This window comes from Haemaphysalis longicornis, unplaced genomic scaffold (genome assembly GCF_048455015.1).
Source record: "Haemaphysalis longicornis isolate Haplotype H1 unplaced genomic scaffold, Haemaphysalis longicornis Haplotype H1 scaffold_2, whole genome shotgun sequence".
NCBI classification, from domain to species: Eukaryota; Metazoa; Arthropoda; class Arachnida; order Ixodida; family Ixodidae; genus Haemaphysalis; species Haemaphysalis longicornis.
The window spans coordinates 150014816-150036201 of NW_027526295.1; the positions used below are offsets into that span (position 1 = coordinate 150014816).

Here is a 21386-nt window from a genome sequence, read left to right on the forward strand (position 1 = left end):
ATTCGCCCGCTTCACAAAGCTCCCAAAACTATGAATTTGGAACGCAAAACCTGCAGAATGGTGAGTGCTGCGCGCAGTGGCGTAAATCCAGAAAAATCACAAGGGGGGACACACATCTTGCCAAGGCGGCCATTTTGTTTTGTGCTTTATTAGCTAGAAGTAGCTAAAAAATCCAGCAAGGAGCTAAAAGTAGCTAAATATTTTCAAGTGCTTCTTTAACATATTCTGGGTGTTTAAAGTATTTATTGGCAGCTGTATTTTCTTAAAGGGACAGACAACCGATTTTTGTCGCGTATATGTTCTCTAGCTCATATGAAAGCCAGCGTTTTATATAGCCCGGTAACCGCAAGCAATTTCAAAACAAATTGGCGGAAATAATTTTAATTTATTTCGGCGAACCACAGCGGAAAGAGGTTTTACCTGCTTTCAGTGATTCCGCTTGCACCTTGTGCACGTCGCCGATTGTGGAAAACGAACCTTCTTTTTATTTAGCGGGCACGAAATGGTTATTTCAGCTCGTGCAGTACTTATTAGTGACAAAAACAACAGTTGTTTTAGCTTTCAAAGGTAAATGAAAGATGAATCTCAAGGGGGGGACACTTGCAAGGGGTGTCCCCCCCAGCCCGAACACAAGGGGGGTCAGGACCCCCCTGACCCCCCCCCCCCCCCCATGATTTACGCCACTGGCCGCGCGACACATGAGCATGATGCTCCGTAAATAGAACAGGTCCAGGCTTTCTCCTCCATCATTTTCCGGCTATTTTGACCACAATGTGTTTTAACCCTTAACGGAACTGTTTTCAAATTACCCGCCATTAACGGTCATTATTTTGAATTGTTTATCAATGAATAGAAGGAGGGTTCAATGTCCGCTTGGTGTGTACGAAAGGAGCGCAGTGCGCGTGCTGTAGGGAGCAGTTTGCAAATGGCACGCTTTTGCCGCATGACTAAGCATTGCTCCGCACCTATATATAAATATGTATTGCGCATACGCACGTGTAGCGTTGTGGTGTTTGTCCTGTTATACTCGGGCTCGGGCTTCGCCGTATAAACAGAATGATTTAGTGTTTTGTTATCAGTGACCTGCTACACCATGATTTAGGCCCTCCGCCAGTCACCTCGGCACGGGCCATGATGAGGCGCATGCGCAGTTGGTGCATGTTCATGAAGATTCCTAAGAAATACCTGTTCCTTTCCTAAGCTGCACAGAGATTGATGAGCAAAGCCTTGAGAATGACTATGGACCAGTTGTACTTCAGGCAATAGACCCCGCCAAGCCTGTCTAGTGGATTTTTGTCTGCGGTATCGAAGGCTCATGTTGTCGAAATAAAAATATTGTTTGTTCGTTTGGTTGGTTGGCTGGTTAATTGACTTGGCGCATAATAATAAGTTTGAATAAACAAAGACTAATTGTGTTTCTTTTCTTTTCTTTTTTTTTTTTGATGTGGCCACAGTAGCAACTTGTGCAAAGATTTAGTCCTCACGGGAACTAACTAGGGGTTATGAATTTCCGCCCGCAGTATTTATTTATTTATTTATTTATTTATTTATTTATTTATTTACTTATTTATTTATTTATTTATTTATTTATTTATTTATTTATTTATTTATTTATTTATTTATTTATTTATTTATTTATTTATTTATTTATTCAAAATACCTTACAGGCCCAGCAGGGCATTGGGTAAGGGGGGCAAAAGGGCAGATCATCAAAAAATAACAATAGAAGTTATACAAAAACTAGATATAAAATACAGCAACAAGTCAGTGAAACAAGAGAAAAAGAACATGACAAGAACGAGCAAGAGTGGCAACAAAATAAGAACAAGCAATAATAACATCTAGTGTGGTAGATAAATAACTAAAATAAAGTAAATAACTATGTATGTGCAATAATAGCTAAATGCGGACCGGTCAGAATTTTTTTTGTGAGCCTGGAGTCGTGGCAGCCCAACTTTCCTTGGAGCAACGTGGTTGTTAAGGAGGCGAATTCATTGCAGAATACAAGTTTTACATGAAATGAAGCAACGGCGGTTGCGATTGTTTAACCACACCGAAATTGCGCGTTTACTGCGGTTGGTCGTGCGTGATCGCTCTTTTTTGTTTGTTTGCTTTTGCAGCGTAATAACTACCCGTGTATGTTTCAAGGTTCTTGAAGTCTGTGTCCAAATCCGCACTCAGGTGTTAGACCAAGATTCCCTCCTCACATGGGGCAGTGGTGTCATCTAATCCCTCGCCGGACTGCTAGCAGGATTAGGAACGAAACATCACTTCCATGCACTCTTTCACCGCCATTCCGACCTCACCACACACTTGCCTAATGCTTCCATTATTGCCCCGCCATATTGCCGGGAGAGTATAAAAGGATGCCAGCTTTCACCTCAACTCGTCGCAGGCATCTATACGATACGCACAGCGGGAAGCTTGAAAACAGCTCGTGACCGGCCTTACTCTCCATTCAATCACTCGACGTATACCACTTTCGCCGATTACTTAGGGCCCAACTCGGGCGCACTTCGTTTATGGGCGACCCGACAGAAAGCAACAGCGATCACGGGAGCAGTACACGGGAAGAGCAGCAGAAAAGGCCGCCTCTGCGCTGAGCGAGAGGAACATCAAGGGCAGCAGCGTTCAGTTAGAAGCTCCGTGCGAATGACCGACGTCGTTGGCGCGATGCCGGACGCGGGGAGAGTTGCGCGGGAAAACAATTGTAACGTGGTTGCAGCGTCGTAATGGAATAAATGTGTGCCGCGTGCATCATCGTCTCACAACTTTCTTCCCCTTTTTTTCCCAGGTGCGTGGAAGTGGAGCGGCGGCGCCATGGCGGCGGCGGCAACGACTTCCGGCCTGCGTACAAAATGGCGGAAACTGGACTTCCGCTTCGTCCGTGGCGTCGCATGGCTTGCCGCGCAAGCCCTTCTGCTCGCCGCTGGTGCCCTCGCCCAGACGACCACTTCCACTCAAGGTGAGCTTTAGACGGTTAGATTTCTATAGGTCCTCTGCTGAACACGACTGTTTAAAACTGAGTCGACGACGCCAGAACTCCTGAGCTGTCTTCATCGCCGGAACTTCACCGACTGTGGCCGTGCAGGAACTATTTTAACTGGGCGGGAAAGAACGATGTGTTACTACTGGGTGCCACAAACTCTCAGTTTGGCGTGGAAAGACCCAGTTTTATGCCCCCACCTCTCGTTTGGTGGGACGGGGTCGGGGGTAGAACAGTGGACATTCTCCGGTGGTACGCCTACAGGTTAACACTACAATTTCAGCTGTCGTCTGCTATCGCGTGGAGCACATGGTCATCTTTGCCCAACCTTCTTTTGGAGCGGATTATTTTTGTGGTGTTTTATTTTTTTTAGACGCGTTGTTGCCATTTTAAGTGCATTCGTTGCAGACGCATGGCCACCGCATTTTTGTGACTTCCGCGCAGTGAGGTAGGTTTCTAGAGTTTCTAGAAGTTGCTTGGCGTGCCAAAAAGTTGGAGCTCGGAAAGCAGTTTCTAAGCGCGAGGTGATTATGGAGCAGTCACAAAAGCGTATACAGTCTAGAAATATGTGCAAGCACCTCTCGTCGTTTACGTTCAGGTGTTTTATTTTTCAGGCAGTTGCATGCTTGCCGCAAAGGTATACAAATTCACAAAGGTACCAGGTCTACGCCGTCACCGAGTGTTGTTCACGTGTCACGTGAACGCTTGTACACGAGGGAACACAATTACCACAACGGGAAGGGATAGCGTACGGTTACATTTTCTAACAGGAACAGATGGCTAGCTAAGCACAATGGCGAGGTAAATTCGAAGCATATGTCTCCGTAAGGCTCTACAGCTTATGTTATGCGTGTACAGCTTATGTCAGGATGTACACGCATAACCAAGGCAGTCTAGAGAACAGGACACGCTATCAAGTCCTGTTCAAATTCGCGCATTCGCAATGCCAAAAATAACCGCGAGCCGAAATTGCCTAAACAAATGGCTGATAAGTGTCTATGCAAGAATGCTAAGCACTTTTCTTTATTCTGAGGTCGGTATCCCTTCCCCATAACTCCCATAAGGCTGAAACGCGTTCCTTACGTGGCGCGGGAAACGAAGCCGGGCATCGTGAGAGAATCTCTCCACCTCGTGCCATTCAAAGACAATTATCACCGCAGCGGCCGTCGAAGGTGGGATGCGAGGGGGTGAAATAAGAGATGGACCTGCACGTCAGCACAATGGAAGAAGGCACGCGTGGTTGGGTACAGGCGTTGCGACATGTACTATACGCTGACCCGCTATCTTCCTTCCTGCAAGATTGTCGTATTCTAGTGGTTGGGAATGCCGCTGACTTCCTTCCTTCCTTCCTTCCTTCCTTCCTTCCTTCCTTCCTTCCTTCGTTCCTTCCTTCCTTCCTTCCTTCCTTCCTTCCTTCCTTCCTTCCTTCCTTCCTTCCTTCCTTCCTTCCTTCCTTCCTTCCTTCCTTCCTTCCTTCCTTCCTTTCGGCTGCAGCAAGAAGGTCCGGAGATCACGCAAGCGGGGCTGATTTCCACTGGTTCCGTAAGGTCAGCTGCCCCCTCGTTCGTTATCGAATTCGTTCGTTTTCGACTGTAGTGGACGCGCCTAGTCAGCCGGAGAACCAACTTGATTTATGATCTAAAGCGTGTAGAATTTAACGTGCCCTCATTGCAAGAAAGTTTCCAGAGCAGGAAACTGGCATTGCTAAAAGTGGTACATTGTTAGAAGTGGTGACCATTTTCTCTACTTGTTTATTGCAGCTTGAATCATAAAAAGCTTCTAATAAGGCTAAACTTCAAACAAAGCGGGTTCTTCATAGCAGGGTTTGCTGTATAACTGAAAATATGGTGACGCGAATTTTCCAAGTACCTACCTACACTCCTCGTAGTATAGCGTTCTGATCCACGCGTCCATATGCGACGTCGCCGGTTAAGAAAAAATACCACGAAATTCCCGTGCAAATATCGAAATGAACCGAAAATGCATGTCGTATCGATTTCTCTCACTTCCCCTACGCAAAAAAAAAAGAAAAGAAAAGGAAAAAATCGATTCACGGCTTGTCATTGAGTGGTACTACGGCAACGGTAGGCTTTGTCTTCAATGGCATCAAAATACAAAAGATGCTAGTGAGGCGACAGGCGCCACCCATATTTCTTAACTCCCGCCTTTGGCGGACGGAGCGGCCGCACCTTACGAGCACCGCTTCCGCCGGTTGAAAGCGAATGCGCGAAGAAAGGAACGACCCGTGTCCGTCCGTCTCTCGTGCCGGCTCTCGCGCACACCGCACGCGGCGGCCAATCTACAACCTGGATCTGGCACTTCTGGACAACACCTGTCGCGGTTCTCTATAGCGACCGCACGCCCCGTTAGCCGGCCGGGTCGCCTTCCGCTCCAGCACCGGAACACGTCCGGCGGAGTGAGTGTCGACCTCAAGCCTCATTCACGCCTCAGCATCCCGGGCGACCCGAGAGGGCCCGCATTGCAGGCTTGTGGGTCTGGCTGCAAGCGCTAGCAAGACTGCTATGCTACACAGGCACGACACTGTCACAACGCGCTCGCTCGGTTTCGACAAATTGTACCCTATGCCTTCGTTCACAGCACAAGAAACGGGGACGAGAAATCGCGAATGCGTTGCAGGCGTGGTACATACGCGGCTGGTCCGCAGGTCACCCGGCTTGTGGCAGGATACGGCCCTTATCGGTTCGCATCGTTCAAAAATCCGACTGACCATAGTAGGTCACTGTGATGATGTCAGGGTTCGAAGTTAATGAACAACGAGACGACGCACACTTGACGGGCAAAAGACGAGAGGCAACACGGGTCTCGAGAGAAACCAGACTCATTTAAATAAGCTCAAAACCTCAAGACGCAGCAAAGGGAGCGACAATAAACACACACTCTACAAAAAGGAAAGCTTAATAGAATGGTCCTGGTACTAAGAACAATAGTTCTAGGACCCGCTAAGTGTCACTACGAAGACAAAGACAAGAACGAGCTCACAGTTCTTCAGGTACGGCATAAGGCGCATCCATTGTAGAAGCGTAAGCGTGCCCGACGGCTTCACGTTCTAGAGTGCCCAGTGGCTGTAGCGTACCGTTCGGGTCTTTTTGGCGCTGCTGCCTTGAATGGTAGGAGCGGTAGATCACCGGTGAACAGTGGTGGCCTGATGACTCGGTGCGAGTCGAGGCTCCCCGGCGCAAGGCACGGGTGCCTCGATTTGTGGGAAGAGCAAGTGATCCGCCCGATGCCGTGGCGGCCCCCGCAGGACGGAACGAGGGTTAGACTACCCGGTGAAAAACTCGGGTGCCTGGAGATGGACGGGTGCCCGGCCCTACAGCGCGGGCCCCGCTGTGCCGGCAGGAGCTGTCGACGTCCCGGCTCTACGGCACGGTCACCGTGACTTGGGTGCGTGCTCTCGCTGCGCCAGGTCACGTTCGATGAGCAGCCCTTCGCTCCAGCCGGTCTTGCGTTCCGTCATCCGACGTCTTCCTCCTCTTGCACCCCCTTCTTCCTTTATGGCGCATACCCGCGTTAGGGATATTGGCCTTGTTATACCCGGTTCCTTCGTCATCCTGGTATCCTTTTCCTGGTATCATCACAGTCACACTGTTGAACGTCTTGACTGCTGGTTACTCACTACTTTTGTCCACTTTCCCCGAGGGTGACCGGAGTTTCGAAACGAAAAGACCGTGCCCGGGTTCGTGACAAAAGAATGCGGAGCGTGTTCTATCCGAGCCGCATTCCTTCGCGCAGCTCCGATTCATTCGTTTGTCGTTGCTAGTGGCACTCTTGCTTTGTTTCAATTGTAGCTGCAATCTTGGTTGCAACTTGTAGGCTGCAAAGGGTTTGCTGACCGCCATATTCAAAGAAAATTCGCAATTCGCGGGGAAAGTGCGCGATGAAAGGAACGGAATTCGCTGAGCTTGAAACGCGTCTACATCTTGCGGTGGTAGTCATCGTATCCTTCACAGTAACCATAATTTACGGGGGATTCTCGCTGTTGTCTCACGAGCCGCGTTAGTTCGGCACGTTGCAATCAATCTCCAGACCTTCAACAGGTCAGTGCCCTCTATTTTATTGTTTTTTTTTCTGTTCTTTGCAATACCTGTTTAGACTAAAAGCAAGCGCCATTTTAAAACAAAATTTCAGACTCTTTGAGCGTGGCAATTCACACAGAAAGTGTCGATACTGTGGTTATCATTTTCCTAAGTCTACAACAACAATCACAAAAACAAAAACAACAAAAACAAAAACAACGACGAGGAAAACAAGAACAACAAGTACCACCGACAACAACAACAACGATGGTGTAAACAACAGCAACAACGACAATGAAATATGTCCGGACCACATTATTAACGTCAGAGGCCCGTTACAAGTGGGTACGCGAAATTAATGCATGCCTTAAGAGGGCGTTAACTGATGCTAATCGTGCTGATTTCCCAGTTAACAAAACATCGTGACTACAAACTACGCGTTTAAAAGTAGTTATATCGAGGCCCCGTTTCATTGCACATGGCTAGTCTCGTGCGAATCTGGCTGGAAGCAGGTCGCGGTGCGCAAGAGTGCCACGGAAGCGTTGCCGAAACTTCAGTGCTGAGGCGAAATAAATAACGGCAATTTAAATATCGCCGAGGATTACCGCCCACTTGGTTTCCTTGAGAAAACAATCATCGAACGGACGCAACCCTGCTTTGCCCACAACGAACAAGCGCTGATAGTTCCTCTGAAGCACGTAAGGTCGACATAATTAAGCGATTTAGTAACTAGCCGGTCATTATGTATTAGCGGGTCAGCCTGTACCGTTCGCCGAGGCTTGACCGGCAAAGTTCAGTGTGTCGTCATCCGCTCAGCATACTCTGACTTCCATGGGCTACCAGATCCCCCCACTGTTATTAATCAACCTCGCGATTTATTCAAATCCATGCAGTAGTACCAACCAGCTACCTGCACAGAGGAAAACGAGGGCGTTGAACTGGCTACGTAAAACTATAACTCATTCCTCCACCATAGAAATAGAACAAAACGCTATGCCCTGTGCGCGCTTTCACTGGAATGTGAACCGTAAAAATTACCAGTCATTTCTTAACGCGTATCTTTATTTCGTAAGCCCTTCGCAAACTACTCCCCTGCTCGACAACCACGTTGGATTTGCGCATGCTAGCAAAAAACAAAAAGCACCCTTCCGGGTGTTTTTACGTTTATAATATCCTTACACTCAAGCAAAAGCACCAGAATGCAGCCTATTAAAGGGTGTTATCGTTAATTACACCCTTACAAAGGGTGTCTTTCTTTGCTTTTTTTGAAAGGGTGTAAGTGTTTTAGTTATACACAAACAGAGTGCAACTTAACTCACAGCGCATGCGCAACAAGAGCCGCCTTATGCGCCGACCCGTTTCCTGAAACAGGCCATCACAACACGTTCGGAGCCATGCGCTCCGTATCAACGTTACTAGAGTAACGTTGCTCCGTATGAACGCACTCGCTTGTGCAACCACTGACTTTATAAAAGTCAGGGCGAAGTAAATGTCCGTGCACTGTAAATTGATTTACGCCTTTTTGTCTTTAACTAACATCCATACACCCCACCAAAAAACAAAAAAGAACACCCTTTCAATCGGTGTAATTTGCGATACGCCCTTTAAGAGGTTATATATATGCCAAGTAACATGATTGATTGGCCTTGTTGGGAATCCATGGTTCATACAGTTGAGCACAAAAATAGACAGGGACTGTGAAAGGGACACGACCCAAGTGGGCTTGCTTCGGTGTAAGCGTGTGCGCTTTTTCTAGGGTGTAAGGGTGCCATGAACGACAAAACGCCGGTAAACGTGTTTTCCTATGTTTTTTCGATAGGGTGTACGGGTGTTACACTTATTTACTCAATTACGGGTCTAAATTAATTTATAGTGTATTACGGGTTTCCTCGAAAAGACGTTCTTGAGCGCATTCTTTTATTGACCTGCAGTGTGTCACTGGGGCAAGGTTACAAATCACGGCTTGTCGTATCCACCAATGCTCATAAACTTGCCGCACCTAACCCGTTGAATAACGCAGTGGTTTTTTTTTTCTACCAGCCGCTTTGAAAGTAACACATGCATAATGACCGTGCTAACATAAGACCACGAGGGGATATAGCTGCCGTGCCCGACGACGGGATCAAGGCTAGGGTTAAATGGCAAATGTTGAATAAGACTGCGTAGCTCCGTGACTACGTGGACCATTTAATTGCGAAACTATGCTCTAATACCTCAACTAAGCTTTAAACCGTTTTCGCATTAAAGAAATGCTACGATAACCAAAAGGGCAATAATCTTAAATCATTCCGTGTGGGGGAGACACGGACATATATGGGGCGTGTTTAGCAGAACACTTACGCACATATGTTGTAATTGCGGACGTGAAACATTTCTACTGGTAAAAGCGCGCAGTTAGGGGGCTTTCCACAATGTGCAAAAAAAAAAAGCGGAACTCTTAACGGCCTGCAATATTTAGCCGCCACCATCGACGACTTGTAGATTTGGGGCCTCAGATCCTACGCGCGATTTTATTTCCTTCTGCATGCTGGTCGAAAATCTCGACTAATCCCGTCATGTGTGAATCACGACTCCCGCTCAAGCGTGTGTGAAATAGGTACAGAAGTATCCACTCCCGAACGAGCGCCCCACAAATTCACACTGGTTCCTCATCTTGCCTACAAATCATTGCGCCTCCACTTAATCGAAGTAGTAAGAGAACAGCAAGAAGAAAGAAAAAAGGAAGGAACCGAGCAACGTTTCGTCCAATCTGAGTCACTTATCAAACCCGCTCAACCGTTGAGCACGCCCTCAGCGTCTTTAGGTTTACAGCCACGGCTACGCTCTTTCTCAATTCTTGCCCCGGTCTTTAAGCCTACCGACCACTGTTGCGGGCACGAAACAACGTCGTTCCCGGCGGTATAATAGTGCTGGCATCAGCTTTCCTTGGCGATGTGGAGCTCGAAGTCTACGTGCCGCGGAGTCTGGGAGCGATCTCTTCGCCCGATCGCGTGTGTACAGAAGTGATGGAGCGTTGATTGTCCGCGCTCTTCTACTGGTTCTGCCAGTGCGGGAGCGCGGATCATGGCTCGCCTATCCAGCGCCGCTGGCAGCATACGGAAGTCGTACCCGAAGTCGTCAACCACGTAGGCAGGACCCCCTTTAAATGCGAGCACGCGAGATTGTCGTGACGGGACGAGAAGATAGTGGGCCGACGGAGATAAATCGAATTAGGAGCACCGTAAGATGCGCGTTGATCCTCTGCCGTAAGTGCGCGCTTAGGTGTAGGGATTTCGTGCCTTGAGTTGGCAGCGCATTGCTCTTTGGCGGAAACGAGTTGGCCGCTCAACAACCCTGGGTGGGCTTATGACATCGTTAGGCCACATGCGATTGTTACACACCGCCTTCCCGAAGGTGGAGAGGTCGTAACGACGGTGTGCTTACGGCCGCAGGCTTACAGAGAATGAAACTATTATGGTTCAGTTACAAGAAGAAAATTCAGAAATTTATAAGCCCTGCTGAACATCACGCACCCGCAAACTGGGCTCCTCAGGTGCTCGAGTGGTCTTAAGTTCTATTATACAAGTCCTTAATGATCAGCTTCGTTATACCCGAATGAACTGCTGGGAATACATTTTTCCCATAGCAGTAAAATCACTGACATCAAGGCATGAGGGCGGTAGGGCCGTGTATTAAATACTTCCTTAAGACCCTATATTTTCTTACAAAGCGCTATACACCGAGCCCCTCTAGAGTCGGCTGTACACAAATGCATTGCTGGAAATACATTGTTTATCGGCAATACATTATCCGAGTCCCTCAGAGGACTCTGATATTATATAAGTGGTCGTATAACAACACATTAATGCCTCTAGGGCCTTTTATTAAGCGGCGGAAGTGGGACTAAACATGCGATACAGTTGGACACATGGTTTTCTTGTTGAGTCAACTTAGAAATGTTTAGTCATTTAAAAGAATTGCGGCAAGGAGTCACTCTCTACAGCGGTGATCAAAGCCGTGCGGGGTCGAAGAAATAGGTGGGAATACCTACGAAATAAACAATGAAAGGTATGAAACTAGTTTAAAGTGAGCTTTCCACTGCGAATTCTAGTCATTTTTGTGAACTGAGGTTCGCGACGCAGCGACAGAAGTGCTCCTTGGTGGTCCATTATTTGGTTGTGTAAATATTCGCTCTAGCATCAGCTGCTAAACCTTTAGTCTGGTGTTATCCCACTACTGTAAACGGGACACGCGGAGAGGGACATAATTTAGAAGTTGGTTTGGTACACGTTTCAGCAGGTGCGTTTCTAAATATGAGCTATACAGCTCAGTGCACTGGTGTGAAACGCTTCGAGGGGGTGTTGCCGACATGAGCGGGCTCTTTAGGCATATGTTTACGTACTAATGTGTACTGGAAGGAAATCTGGCGCTAATCTCTAGACGACCCGCGATTCAGCGAGCGTGCCGTAATGTACCGCGGAGAACCGTTCCATCGTTACTTGCCATGGCTCGCCAACAAGATCAAAATTTGTCTGCGGCGGTAAGAAAACAACAATATTATTGTAAAAGATAATTTGAAGTTTTTTTATCAATATGAAAGTGTGGCTACAAAAGATTTATTTGTCAGGAAATATTTTATAATATTCATGCAAGAGTAACAATAAAAAAATCACCTCGCTTTGTTGATTTTAACTTCAGGAGGAAAGAGAAGCCTAGTTGCAAGGCAAGTTAAGTAACAGAAAAAAGTTGCTATAGCTGTTATGGCGGTGCCCTCCACGGCACGCGACCGCAGTGACATTTCCCTGTAGTATACATTAGTAGGGGGAGTGTTAGACCGGGAACAGCCATTATTAAAACGCGCTGTAGCAAGCCATATCTGTTAACTACATTGCAAAACGCGAGTCGTCGTCAAGACTTCGGTGCTCGTCTAGACGCACCTTGCGGCGCATTTTGTAAATAGACGGCCGAATATTGTCGTTCCTAGAGGCAGGCTCTTATCAATGTTTTGCAGCACGCTCTAGTTAATTAAGGTGGACTGAAGAAGGCGGAGATGGAGAACGTGTGTGTGCAGTGTGTCTGGAACACGAGAAGTGCCCTTTGCTGGGCTGCTACCGCACGGTGTAGCAATGCGTGACGCGTCCGAAATATATTTCGGTCGACGAAGTATATACTGCAGCCCCGCTTACGGGAAGAACAAGAAACAAGAACGTGACCAGTGTGTGTGTACACGTGTGTGAGGTGAGGGCGCACGACGCAGCTCGCTAACAGCCTTTTACACGCGCATGGTGAAAATGCCCGTTGGGGGTTTTGTCTCCGATTTAGCGACGACCGCCAAATGCGTCCGCCGTTCGCCACGAAGGTCCCTGTTGGACTTCCTCGAAGAAAGTCGCCGCCTTGTCGTCATTTCTGTTTGTTTCTTCGTTCATTTGTGTGGCCTATTTCGTTCTCGTTCAGTTCTCTTGTCGGTCTGCGGCAGCGTAAATTGATTGTCACCGCGTAGCGGGCGCCGATTAAGCTTTCCTCGATAGCACGTCGCGTATACGCGCGGGGCAATCGTTTCGGGGAAGACTGCAGAGAGGAAAAGTAAAGTTGCCTGTTCCCAGTGCGTTGGTTGCTTGCTTTATTCGTGTCGTCTGGGATGAAAGCAGCTGTTATGGCTGGAACGAAAATAACACAAGAGAACGAAACGAAAGCAAACAAAACAAAGCGAAACAATGCGAAACAAAACGAAACTGCGTCGCTGTACGCATCGCAGCCGCTGCGCTAGTCCTCTTGCGAGTCCGAGATGTGCCTGGTGGCTCACGAAGTACAAGAACGAGCCAAGCAAGGCAGGGAGGGCAGAAGGATGTTCTGAGGAAAACGCGAAATGAAGGATGTGTCTCCGAGGAAACAATGCAACGCTGAAAGCGAGCGTATCTTCTTCTCTGCCGTATACGAGTGCGCGCATAGCAGGTAACAGCGTTTCGCGACAAGGTGATATTCGCGTCCGAAGCGGAATGCCTGCGGACTTACGCCGCGCAGAAACGGGAAGTGGAGAAGGATGTGCTTAAGCCTGCGCATTCGCTGGTAATTGTGTCCAGCCATGCCTTTGGGCTGCGCGCTGCTCAAGGTTGATGAACTCTCGGAATGACTTGGCGGACCGACTTCAAATGGAAATGGAAAACGAACCTGGAGCAAGAAAGAAAAGAAGCCGCCAAAACACGCCTGCGGTCTCGGTTATTTGTGCACCCTCTTCATTCGTCGAGGTCACTTTATTCTTTTTTGAAAGACCGAGATTATTGCTTTGAAATTGCTTTTTTGGGCAAATAGTAACGCAAACGACATCGAAGGAATTACAACGGAGAAAGAAGAGCCCGATGGAGGACGACCGCAGCCTATTTTGTCCCCAGTGCTGAGTAATCTTTTCCAGTACCTTTTTTTCCCCTTGTTTCTTACACGAGGCTAAAACAAAGCAGCGGAGACGGAGGTGACTCAACGAGTTTCCATAAACTTAAAACAATTTCCGCGATTGGTGTCATTGAACTCCTCACATGGCTGCAGACGAAACGTACCAACATTATAGCGGGCCGCTGGAAGGATTAGTGGCATATGTATATAGAAGATCAGTCATAATAAACATGTCAACTAAACGATGCCCCATTTTTCTTCGTGACCTTGTGAACAATTGCGGTGGCACGGGTGTGCCGCACAGTAATAAAACGCAATCTGTTCTCAAACTGACAAATTTTTAAGGGTTTTTTTGTGTGCGTGGGCGGGCATGACGAGCAACCTCAGTCAGCACAAGTTTCAAAAATGCCGCTAATGTGGCATGCCACTTATCGCTCTTTATCAGTGACGTCAGCTGAAGTATTGATATTTACCATTTTCTTAGGCTTCGAAGAAGCTTTTGACAAGGTATCCCGCCCACGCCTTTTGTAAACCCTTCGCGCTTAATCCTTGACCCTGCCATTTGTTTATGCTAACCAGACAGCGTAATCCCGACGTCATCTCTTCTTTCGTGTACCTCAGGGTACGGTTTTGAGTTCCCCTCCCCCTTTAATAAGCTAATGTTAACGACCGGCGTGCTAACATATCAAGTACCTGGTTACACGCACATGACTGCATCATTATTGGCTCAATTAACCATACCAGTGACTCCCGCATTCTCCAAAATGGTGTACTCACAATTGAAGCAAGGTGAGAAATTGGATAATGACTCTGTGCATTAACAAAACATCTGCCGTTCCTTTTCATATCAGGCAATTCTTTTCTACTTTATTTACGGCTACTAATATCTCCCGTGGATTGCTATAGGTATTTGAACATAACCGTAACAACCGATCTTACTTATTCATTCCACGTAACAAATATCTTTGACGGAGCAAATAAGGTTTTTGGGAATCTCCGGTGAAACTTATGACTTGCTCCTCTTTCTGTAAAACACTTAGAAACTTAACATTGCTCGTCGTAAACTTGAACACTCTTGCACCATCCGGGACCCACGTCAATTTAGTTTATCTAAAATGTTAGAATCCGTTCATAAAAGGGCGAGTTTTATTTACTTAGGCTTCACTCAGATCGCTGGACGAGCCTTGCTTCGCAAATTCTTCCCTTGATTCCTTTACTCATCTTTTATCATGCCCGCACATCTTATTTCTTCACATCCCCGCAGAACTGCACGGGACACACATTCAATCTTTTTTGTTAAAACAGCACAGCACTGGCATGAATTTCCGGACAACATCGTGCTTCACTCCAGCTCAATACCGTTTACAAATGCACATAAAGCAAACTCTGTTCAAAGCCCACCCCTCATGCAACACTCAGCATCAAGGTATTGGTGGTACAATATAGCAGCAAATACATAAATTTGCTGCAGTGCTTCACGCCTTAATGTACACTCAGATCCACGACTGTAGTTACGAGCCATTTTCGCTTTTAAGTGGCAACACACAGAACGTGCACATTTCATGTGACAAATGAGTTATTTCCAGAGCGAAGTTTTCCAGAAGTTGTTTGAACAGCACAAAGTAGTTTCGAAACCATGCCTAGCGCATATGCTGTGCGTGTGGTGCTTACTAACATGAGCCTCATCCAAACAATTAACCTATCACCTTACGTTTTTTTGTGTGTGTTTCTTAACATTTATTTAGCTTTTATAGGACCCTCCGTTCTATGTATACTGATGTGCGTCAACTGAAAAATAGTCTCGGTGACGATGACCTTTTCCGTCTTGAATCATGCCTTTTTACTATGTTCTTTATGTAGGTCATGTTACCTTTTACAGTTCGCATGACGACGGCAAATGACGGCAAGTTTTCGAGTGATAGGACTCGCTTTTTAGAACATCGTGCGCCACTCGTGATGGCAACTCCTCATGCGCCATACCCTTACCAATGGCGTGCTCATATATCATCGCACACCGCGTTAACCTAAAGGCACAATTCAGCCTCCAATTGACATAACAAGATGTCAGCAACGAGTTTGGAAGAGACTGGGTGGCCATGCGGTGGCTAAGAATAAACACGTTAACCGTGGTCACGCCCGACATTTTCAAGGATAGTCTCCTTACGCACCTGGCGCATACCTCGCATTCCACGTCGTGCACGGCGCACACAGCTTACTCGTGTACGCTGGTAACGACTACCCTCTTTCTGTTGTCCTGTCACTGTGTTAGTGGTTTTCGAATTATTTTCAAGCCGTCCCCTCGACGTGTGAGTCCATACGTCTCAACTAGTAGTGCGCGCGCGCCCTCCCCGCATGTCCGTCTGTGTGTCCGGACCACCCGCGAGGCCTAGGCGTACGCTTCGTCCCTCCACGCATCGGCTCCCCTCGGAGAAAGTGGAGCCGAGAAAAGAATCAAGTTAACAGCCTTGAGGGAGGGGGCAAAGACCACCTTGAACACTGGGGCAGGCCCGGGAAAAAGCCGAATCCTAGCAGCGAAGCAGCAGTTGGGGCATTATGTCCGCCCCACGTTGGGCGCCAATTACACACGGATGCACGGGTCGCCGAGTCAGCGCCGGTCAGTCGGGCCGTCCGTCTTCACCCACATGTTTCTCTGCGGTGAAACAGGTGAACCGGATCGGAAGAACCTTTGTTCGTCGGTACGGCCCTCGCCATCTGCATCCGAAGGTGGGAAAGTTGCTTTTAGCATTGTTTCTGTTTTACAGTAGAAGCTCAATTTTGTAACTAAAACGCGAATTAAAGAAGAGACAGATTCTGATGCTAAAACACGACTAAGACGACCTGTACATTATGTCACATGATTTTCCAAGAGGCGCAGTTCAACATTGTCACTGTCTATTCGAGTAACCACGATAGTTTCGTGTACTAGTCGGTGCATTGCTCAGTATTGAGGGAAGAAATGGGAGGTTTTCTTGAGCACATGGTGGTCTGCACGTATGGAATGCCTGCTGCATAAGAGTGTTTGTCGTGTGATGGACTCAGACTGCGGCAAGGAATCGCGTTATACATTGCCCTCCCCCACCCTTTTCTATCTCTAGCTGTTCTTTTGTAATGTTATACACGCTCGGTTTTGTTTGTCCGTACCAGTTGCATTCCCTCGGCATTAAGTTATCTGTCGAAGGCACAGCCCAGCAGCTATTTGCCGCTTGCAGTGGTTCTGGGACAAAAATCCACGGGCGTTCGCACCAGGCGAGCAGTGCGTCCCTCCCGGAACCGCGGCCAAGTACAGCGCCCTTCGGCGGCGCCGGCATCATGCAGTCGACGGGAATGAAGCCTTGCGCAGGGGGGCGGGAGAACGTTGTGTGGGGCTATGACCTTCACCACCCGAGCCGACGTTGATTGTTTCGCGGTGAAGTGACCCTCCGCCCTCGCGCCAACCCCCCTTCCACCATCCCCCATACGTCTAGTGCACACCTGACTTCCCATCACTTCCATGAACCCCCCTCATCCGGCTTCGTCCCTCCCCTCTTCTCGAACAAGAAGAAAACGCACCGGCCTGAGAGAGACGTCAGAAAATGGCCGTATTTGGCGGTGTCGGGGGCGCAGCAGACTTCATTGACTTAGCGTGTGGGATATCTCTCTACACGGTCACCCTGCTTTCGGCCGTCGGTCTTTCGGTTTTGCGTAAATCCTGGGTGAGCAGGAATCATGCGATTATACGAACTTGGTTCGGCTCCTACTTTTACCGGCCTCCTCGCGGCCAGTGCTGCATCACGTAAGGTGCTCGTCGTATTTTGCGCCAGGTTTCTTTGGAGCGGATGCTCAAGATGGCTGTCACAGGTACGAACTTTTCGGGTTGTTGTTTTCTTTGCGTTCGTCTTTCTTCTTTCTCATAGAAGTTATGAGGGAGGAGGGGTGTAGAATTCGTAAAGTGTCTCCGCTCACCAAAAATCAATTCGCTTAATTAAAGAAAAAACTCACTGGTCGCGCTGGGCTGACGAGAAGTTGACGATATATTCATCGTTTCAGATCGATACACAACGAAGAAAAACTTCGAAAACTTGCTTTTTATTTAAGCGGTGTGTTTCTTCGTGTTATATATTTTTTTCTTGTTGCGTTTGACGGTTTTCGTTGAGTCAACAACCATGCACCCAGTGACAAATATTCTGAAATGAAGATCTCCTATTTGTACCTGCATTGAGCGGTTCAAGGAATTTAATTCTCGTATCCGTACTCTGAATACTGGCGTTAAAATATTTCACAGTTATAATCCCCTTAAGGGTAACATTGGGCGCAATCGATTTATTGCATGCATGCTTACAATCTATTAAATTCTACCATGTGGACTTACCAGTACACTGTAACCGCCAACGTCACCAATATTCGTGAAGAGGATAAAGAAACTGCCTGTTTGAACGTTTCGGGACCATTCGAAAAGAAAAGTGTTGAGTAAGCGGCAGGGATAATCGAATAAAACTACAGTTCGAGAACTGAAACTCCATCACCCGTGTTCCTTGTTCTATCTTAAGCCATTAACTGTCAACCTACTTAATGGGAGACCTCAAGCTTGCTAAAGTTTACATCAGCCTTTTTAAAATGCGGCCATATGGCCACGTACACGGAACATGTGGCTTAAATTTGTAGCTGCACGGCTGAATTTCAATGATATGTTGATTTTTAATTCTGCACGATGAGACATTATATAAATCTCAATTTTCGCGTGAGCAGGGCAGCCAATTCTCAGCTTCTAACCATGGCCCATCATTAGCGTCTGCTGGAAATGCGGTCTTGGCAGCATTGTGAATTATCCGACGAAGCGAAGGCAGCGGGGACAGGGCTGGTCCCTGCGGCATACCCACGGTAAAAAATACAGGCCACGTACCGTCCCAACGACGGGCGCAGAACGGAGTGCGAGTTCCTCTACGAGACCTTGGCTTGGCAGCTGTCTGTCAGAGAGGAGCGAGTTAATGGCGCATGCGGAGAAGCCGGCAATCAAGTGAAAGAGAAAAGCGATTTGATGGCGGGATGCACCGAATCACGGTGTCGGAGAGCATGGACAATGTGCGGCGGGTAATCACGGGGAGAGAGGCGGTCGCTGGAAAGGTTTCCATTTTCGTTTCCCATCGCAGTGACCGACGGAATGGTCGTAGAGGAAGACGCTCACTTGAAAAGTGCGTCTTTTGTATATTTGCTTCGCGCGAGCGCTTCTTTTTTCTGTCTTTGTTTCTGCTCAGCATTGGAGAGAGCATATATAAATGCGTAGAAGGAATAACAAGCGTATCAGTGTTACCGCTGCGCTTAAACGAGTGAATTTTAATGCGAGAGCATCATGTGCTTCATAGGGAAAAAATCCGGGTTTATCCGACGCTGTGGTTGGGAAAATACACGTGACTCTAGTTAAAAATAACACCACTGCATGGGACGAGAATCGAACCCAGGGAGACGAGGTGACTCCAGGCAAGGAAATTAACGAATACTTTATGCCAACAACGCACGTAACACGGCTTCCGAGGCACTTCAAATATGAACAGAATGTACCAGCATATGCGCCTTCAAATATAGGTCATCCATTGGTTAGGGTTGCAGATGTCATGGCCATGACGGCGCCTTTCGACGTACGTATGGATAAAGTCCTCCGTTCTTAGAACCTACCTAGAAGTGTCGTAAGCGGGATCCAGAAGCAAAAAACACTTCAACAGCCACAAATGTGATCTGGGCTGATCCCGTACGTTACAACAAATTGCTGAAAAAGCTGCATTAACTAGTTGTAAGGATAGTTCGCGACATTCGTGCGTACATACTGACAGATTTTAGCTCGGGTCTCCGCATACAGCTCATCGTCCGATTAAAAAAAAATCGCAAGTCGTAAGGTGCTTTACGAGGCCCCTGGCCAGACTGATCGTGCTGTCGCGGCACCTATGTTCATGGTGTAGTTTTGCGTAGTTTGTAAGCAAGAAAGCCCTGCTTCACTCGTGGCAGTCCCACAACAGCTTTTATTACCGTTCACCAGAATACCAATGCAAATCACCTTTCCAGCTAAACACGTAAAAAGTTGGACAAAATGATTCGTAGTCGTCCCCCGTACACGCAGGTTCTTGGCGTATATCATTACCACGATGCCTGCGACCAATTTTGGTACATCCTGGGAGTAACTTCTACGTCCTCTACGTCGTCGCTTGAGGTAAAACCACCGGTTCAGTAGGCTTCCACTCATTTCTTTTTAGCTTCGCCAGTGGTGAGTGGCCACCGTGAGAAACGCAGCTTGCGGCAAATGCGTCAAATCTGCTTCAAATGTGCCGAGTCGTGACCAAACAGCCATCCTTTTACGCGCGTACGTTTTCGAAGTCCAACTTGGAGACGTGCCTGAAGTCGTATTCTCACACGATGGAAGTGAAAACGCCAAGTCTTCGCGTCGAATTAAGGTCGCTAAGAACACTGCTACAGTCTACCACCAGATGTGCAAGACCGGCGAGAACGGGTCTGAGAGGCCTCCGAAGCTCATTTCCGGAGCTCAATTCTGTGCGTGGGACGAGTGAACTCCTGTAGAGTGAAATAGCTTTCTTGCACGGGAGTGTTCCGGAGGGAATGGTTGTCGACCGCCGTTTCCATCTCACCGTAACTTTCGTTCTGTCGATTTCGGTTACGTGATGACCTGTCGATGACGCCAGAAAATCAACGCGGTCATGATAGCGCACGACTTAGGTCGCTGAACCCTCGCGCCGCCAGTTCAAACCACGAGCAACCTCTGGGACGTGGGACTGGTCACCGTCATTCGAGAAGTCGTTTCACGAGCGATGCGAATTGAGCAGCGCACGTAAATAAATAACGATTTTGAGATCAAGATCAATGAACTGTGGACAGCCTGCTGCAGTATTTTAGTTTCCATCATTCATTCTACATGAAAAAAAGTCCTCCGCCCTTTGCTTATGCACTAAACCTTCGTTAGAACGAAATCGCTTTCTTGGAATGCTCGCCTTATTCGAAGTTTTTTTGCGGTTCAAAGCAAACCAGCACCACTTTTAAAGAAGTACTGCTTATAACGAATTCGGTTGAGCGAGAGTTGGTTGTAACGAGCTCTCCCAGACAAAGATAACAGGTTAGCCTTTGTTGTGCGGTGCGAATATTCGTATACGTACGTCACAAAGTCACTGCCCCACAATTATAATCGTGGCGCAGTGATTTTGTGACCGTACGCGTACGTATACGCCTAGATCCCGCTGCAAGTATACCATGAATGTTACATCACATTGACTAGGGCAGTGATATCATCGAAACTAGGAGATAAAGACTTCCCCTGAGTCTTACCTTCAGATTTTCGCCTCTTCAGCGTCGCACCACGAGGCAGCTGTTGTGACTCAATCGCCTTGGTGTAGCCCGCATTTCTGCCATATTGTATCAGTCAGGGTGACTGATTTACACCGCTATTTTTTGTTTCTTAAATGTCATGGCACCGACTTAGAAACATTGTTATTCGGAGCAGAGCCATTCAAAATGCCTTGCCTTCATAAGTTTCACGTTATTCCATAGACGTTTCAGCCCTCCAGCACTCGCATCCCACAACAGACGCACATAAGCTCAAGAGATTCCGAAACCGCAGTTCCTGTCGGAAAGGTTGTTCAACCAGATTGCTCGCCTGCGCGTGATATTCATTGCAGTTCACAATATAGAATAAGGGCGACATGAAGCATGCATATATGGGCCAGGCCGAAAAGATACAGTTGAACCTAGTTATAACTAACACTTATATAGCGAATTATCGGCTATAGCGAACTAAATTCAAACTTTGGTGGGTCACGCTTTATTTCAGTGACAGTTATTCTTTTATAACGAAACTGAAACCGTGAGGGCCGCGCGCGATGTCGGATACAACGAAGAAATATTTGACAGGAGTGTGACAAGCTACTTAAGAAAAAAAACCCGGCGTCTGAAATTGCAGAAGGTAAGCGCCCTTTTGTCCGTGAACGCAGTTGAAAGCTTCATCCTGCTCAGTGCTGTGAGTG

General features: G+C 47.6%; 1 protein-coding gene across 1 annotated transcript in view; it reads left to right on the forward strand.

The window, feature by feature from the left end:
* Positions 1–2807: 2807 nt before the first annotated feature.
* Cad96cb (protocadherin Fat 4-like Cad96Ca) overlaps positions 2808–21386 on the forward strand; it is a 381477-nt gene continuing 362898 nt past the window's right edge. Inside the window, exon 1 of the mRNA XM_077698388.1 lies at positions 2808–2965. Coding sequence (XP_077554514.1) covers positions 2821–2965 — 145 coding nt within the window. The 5' untranslated portion in view covers positions 2808–2820. The remainder of the gene's footprint in view (positions 2966–21386) is intronic.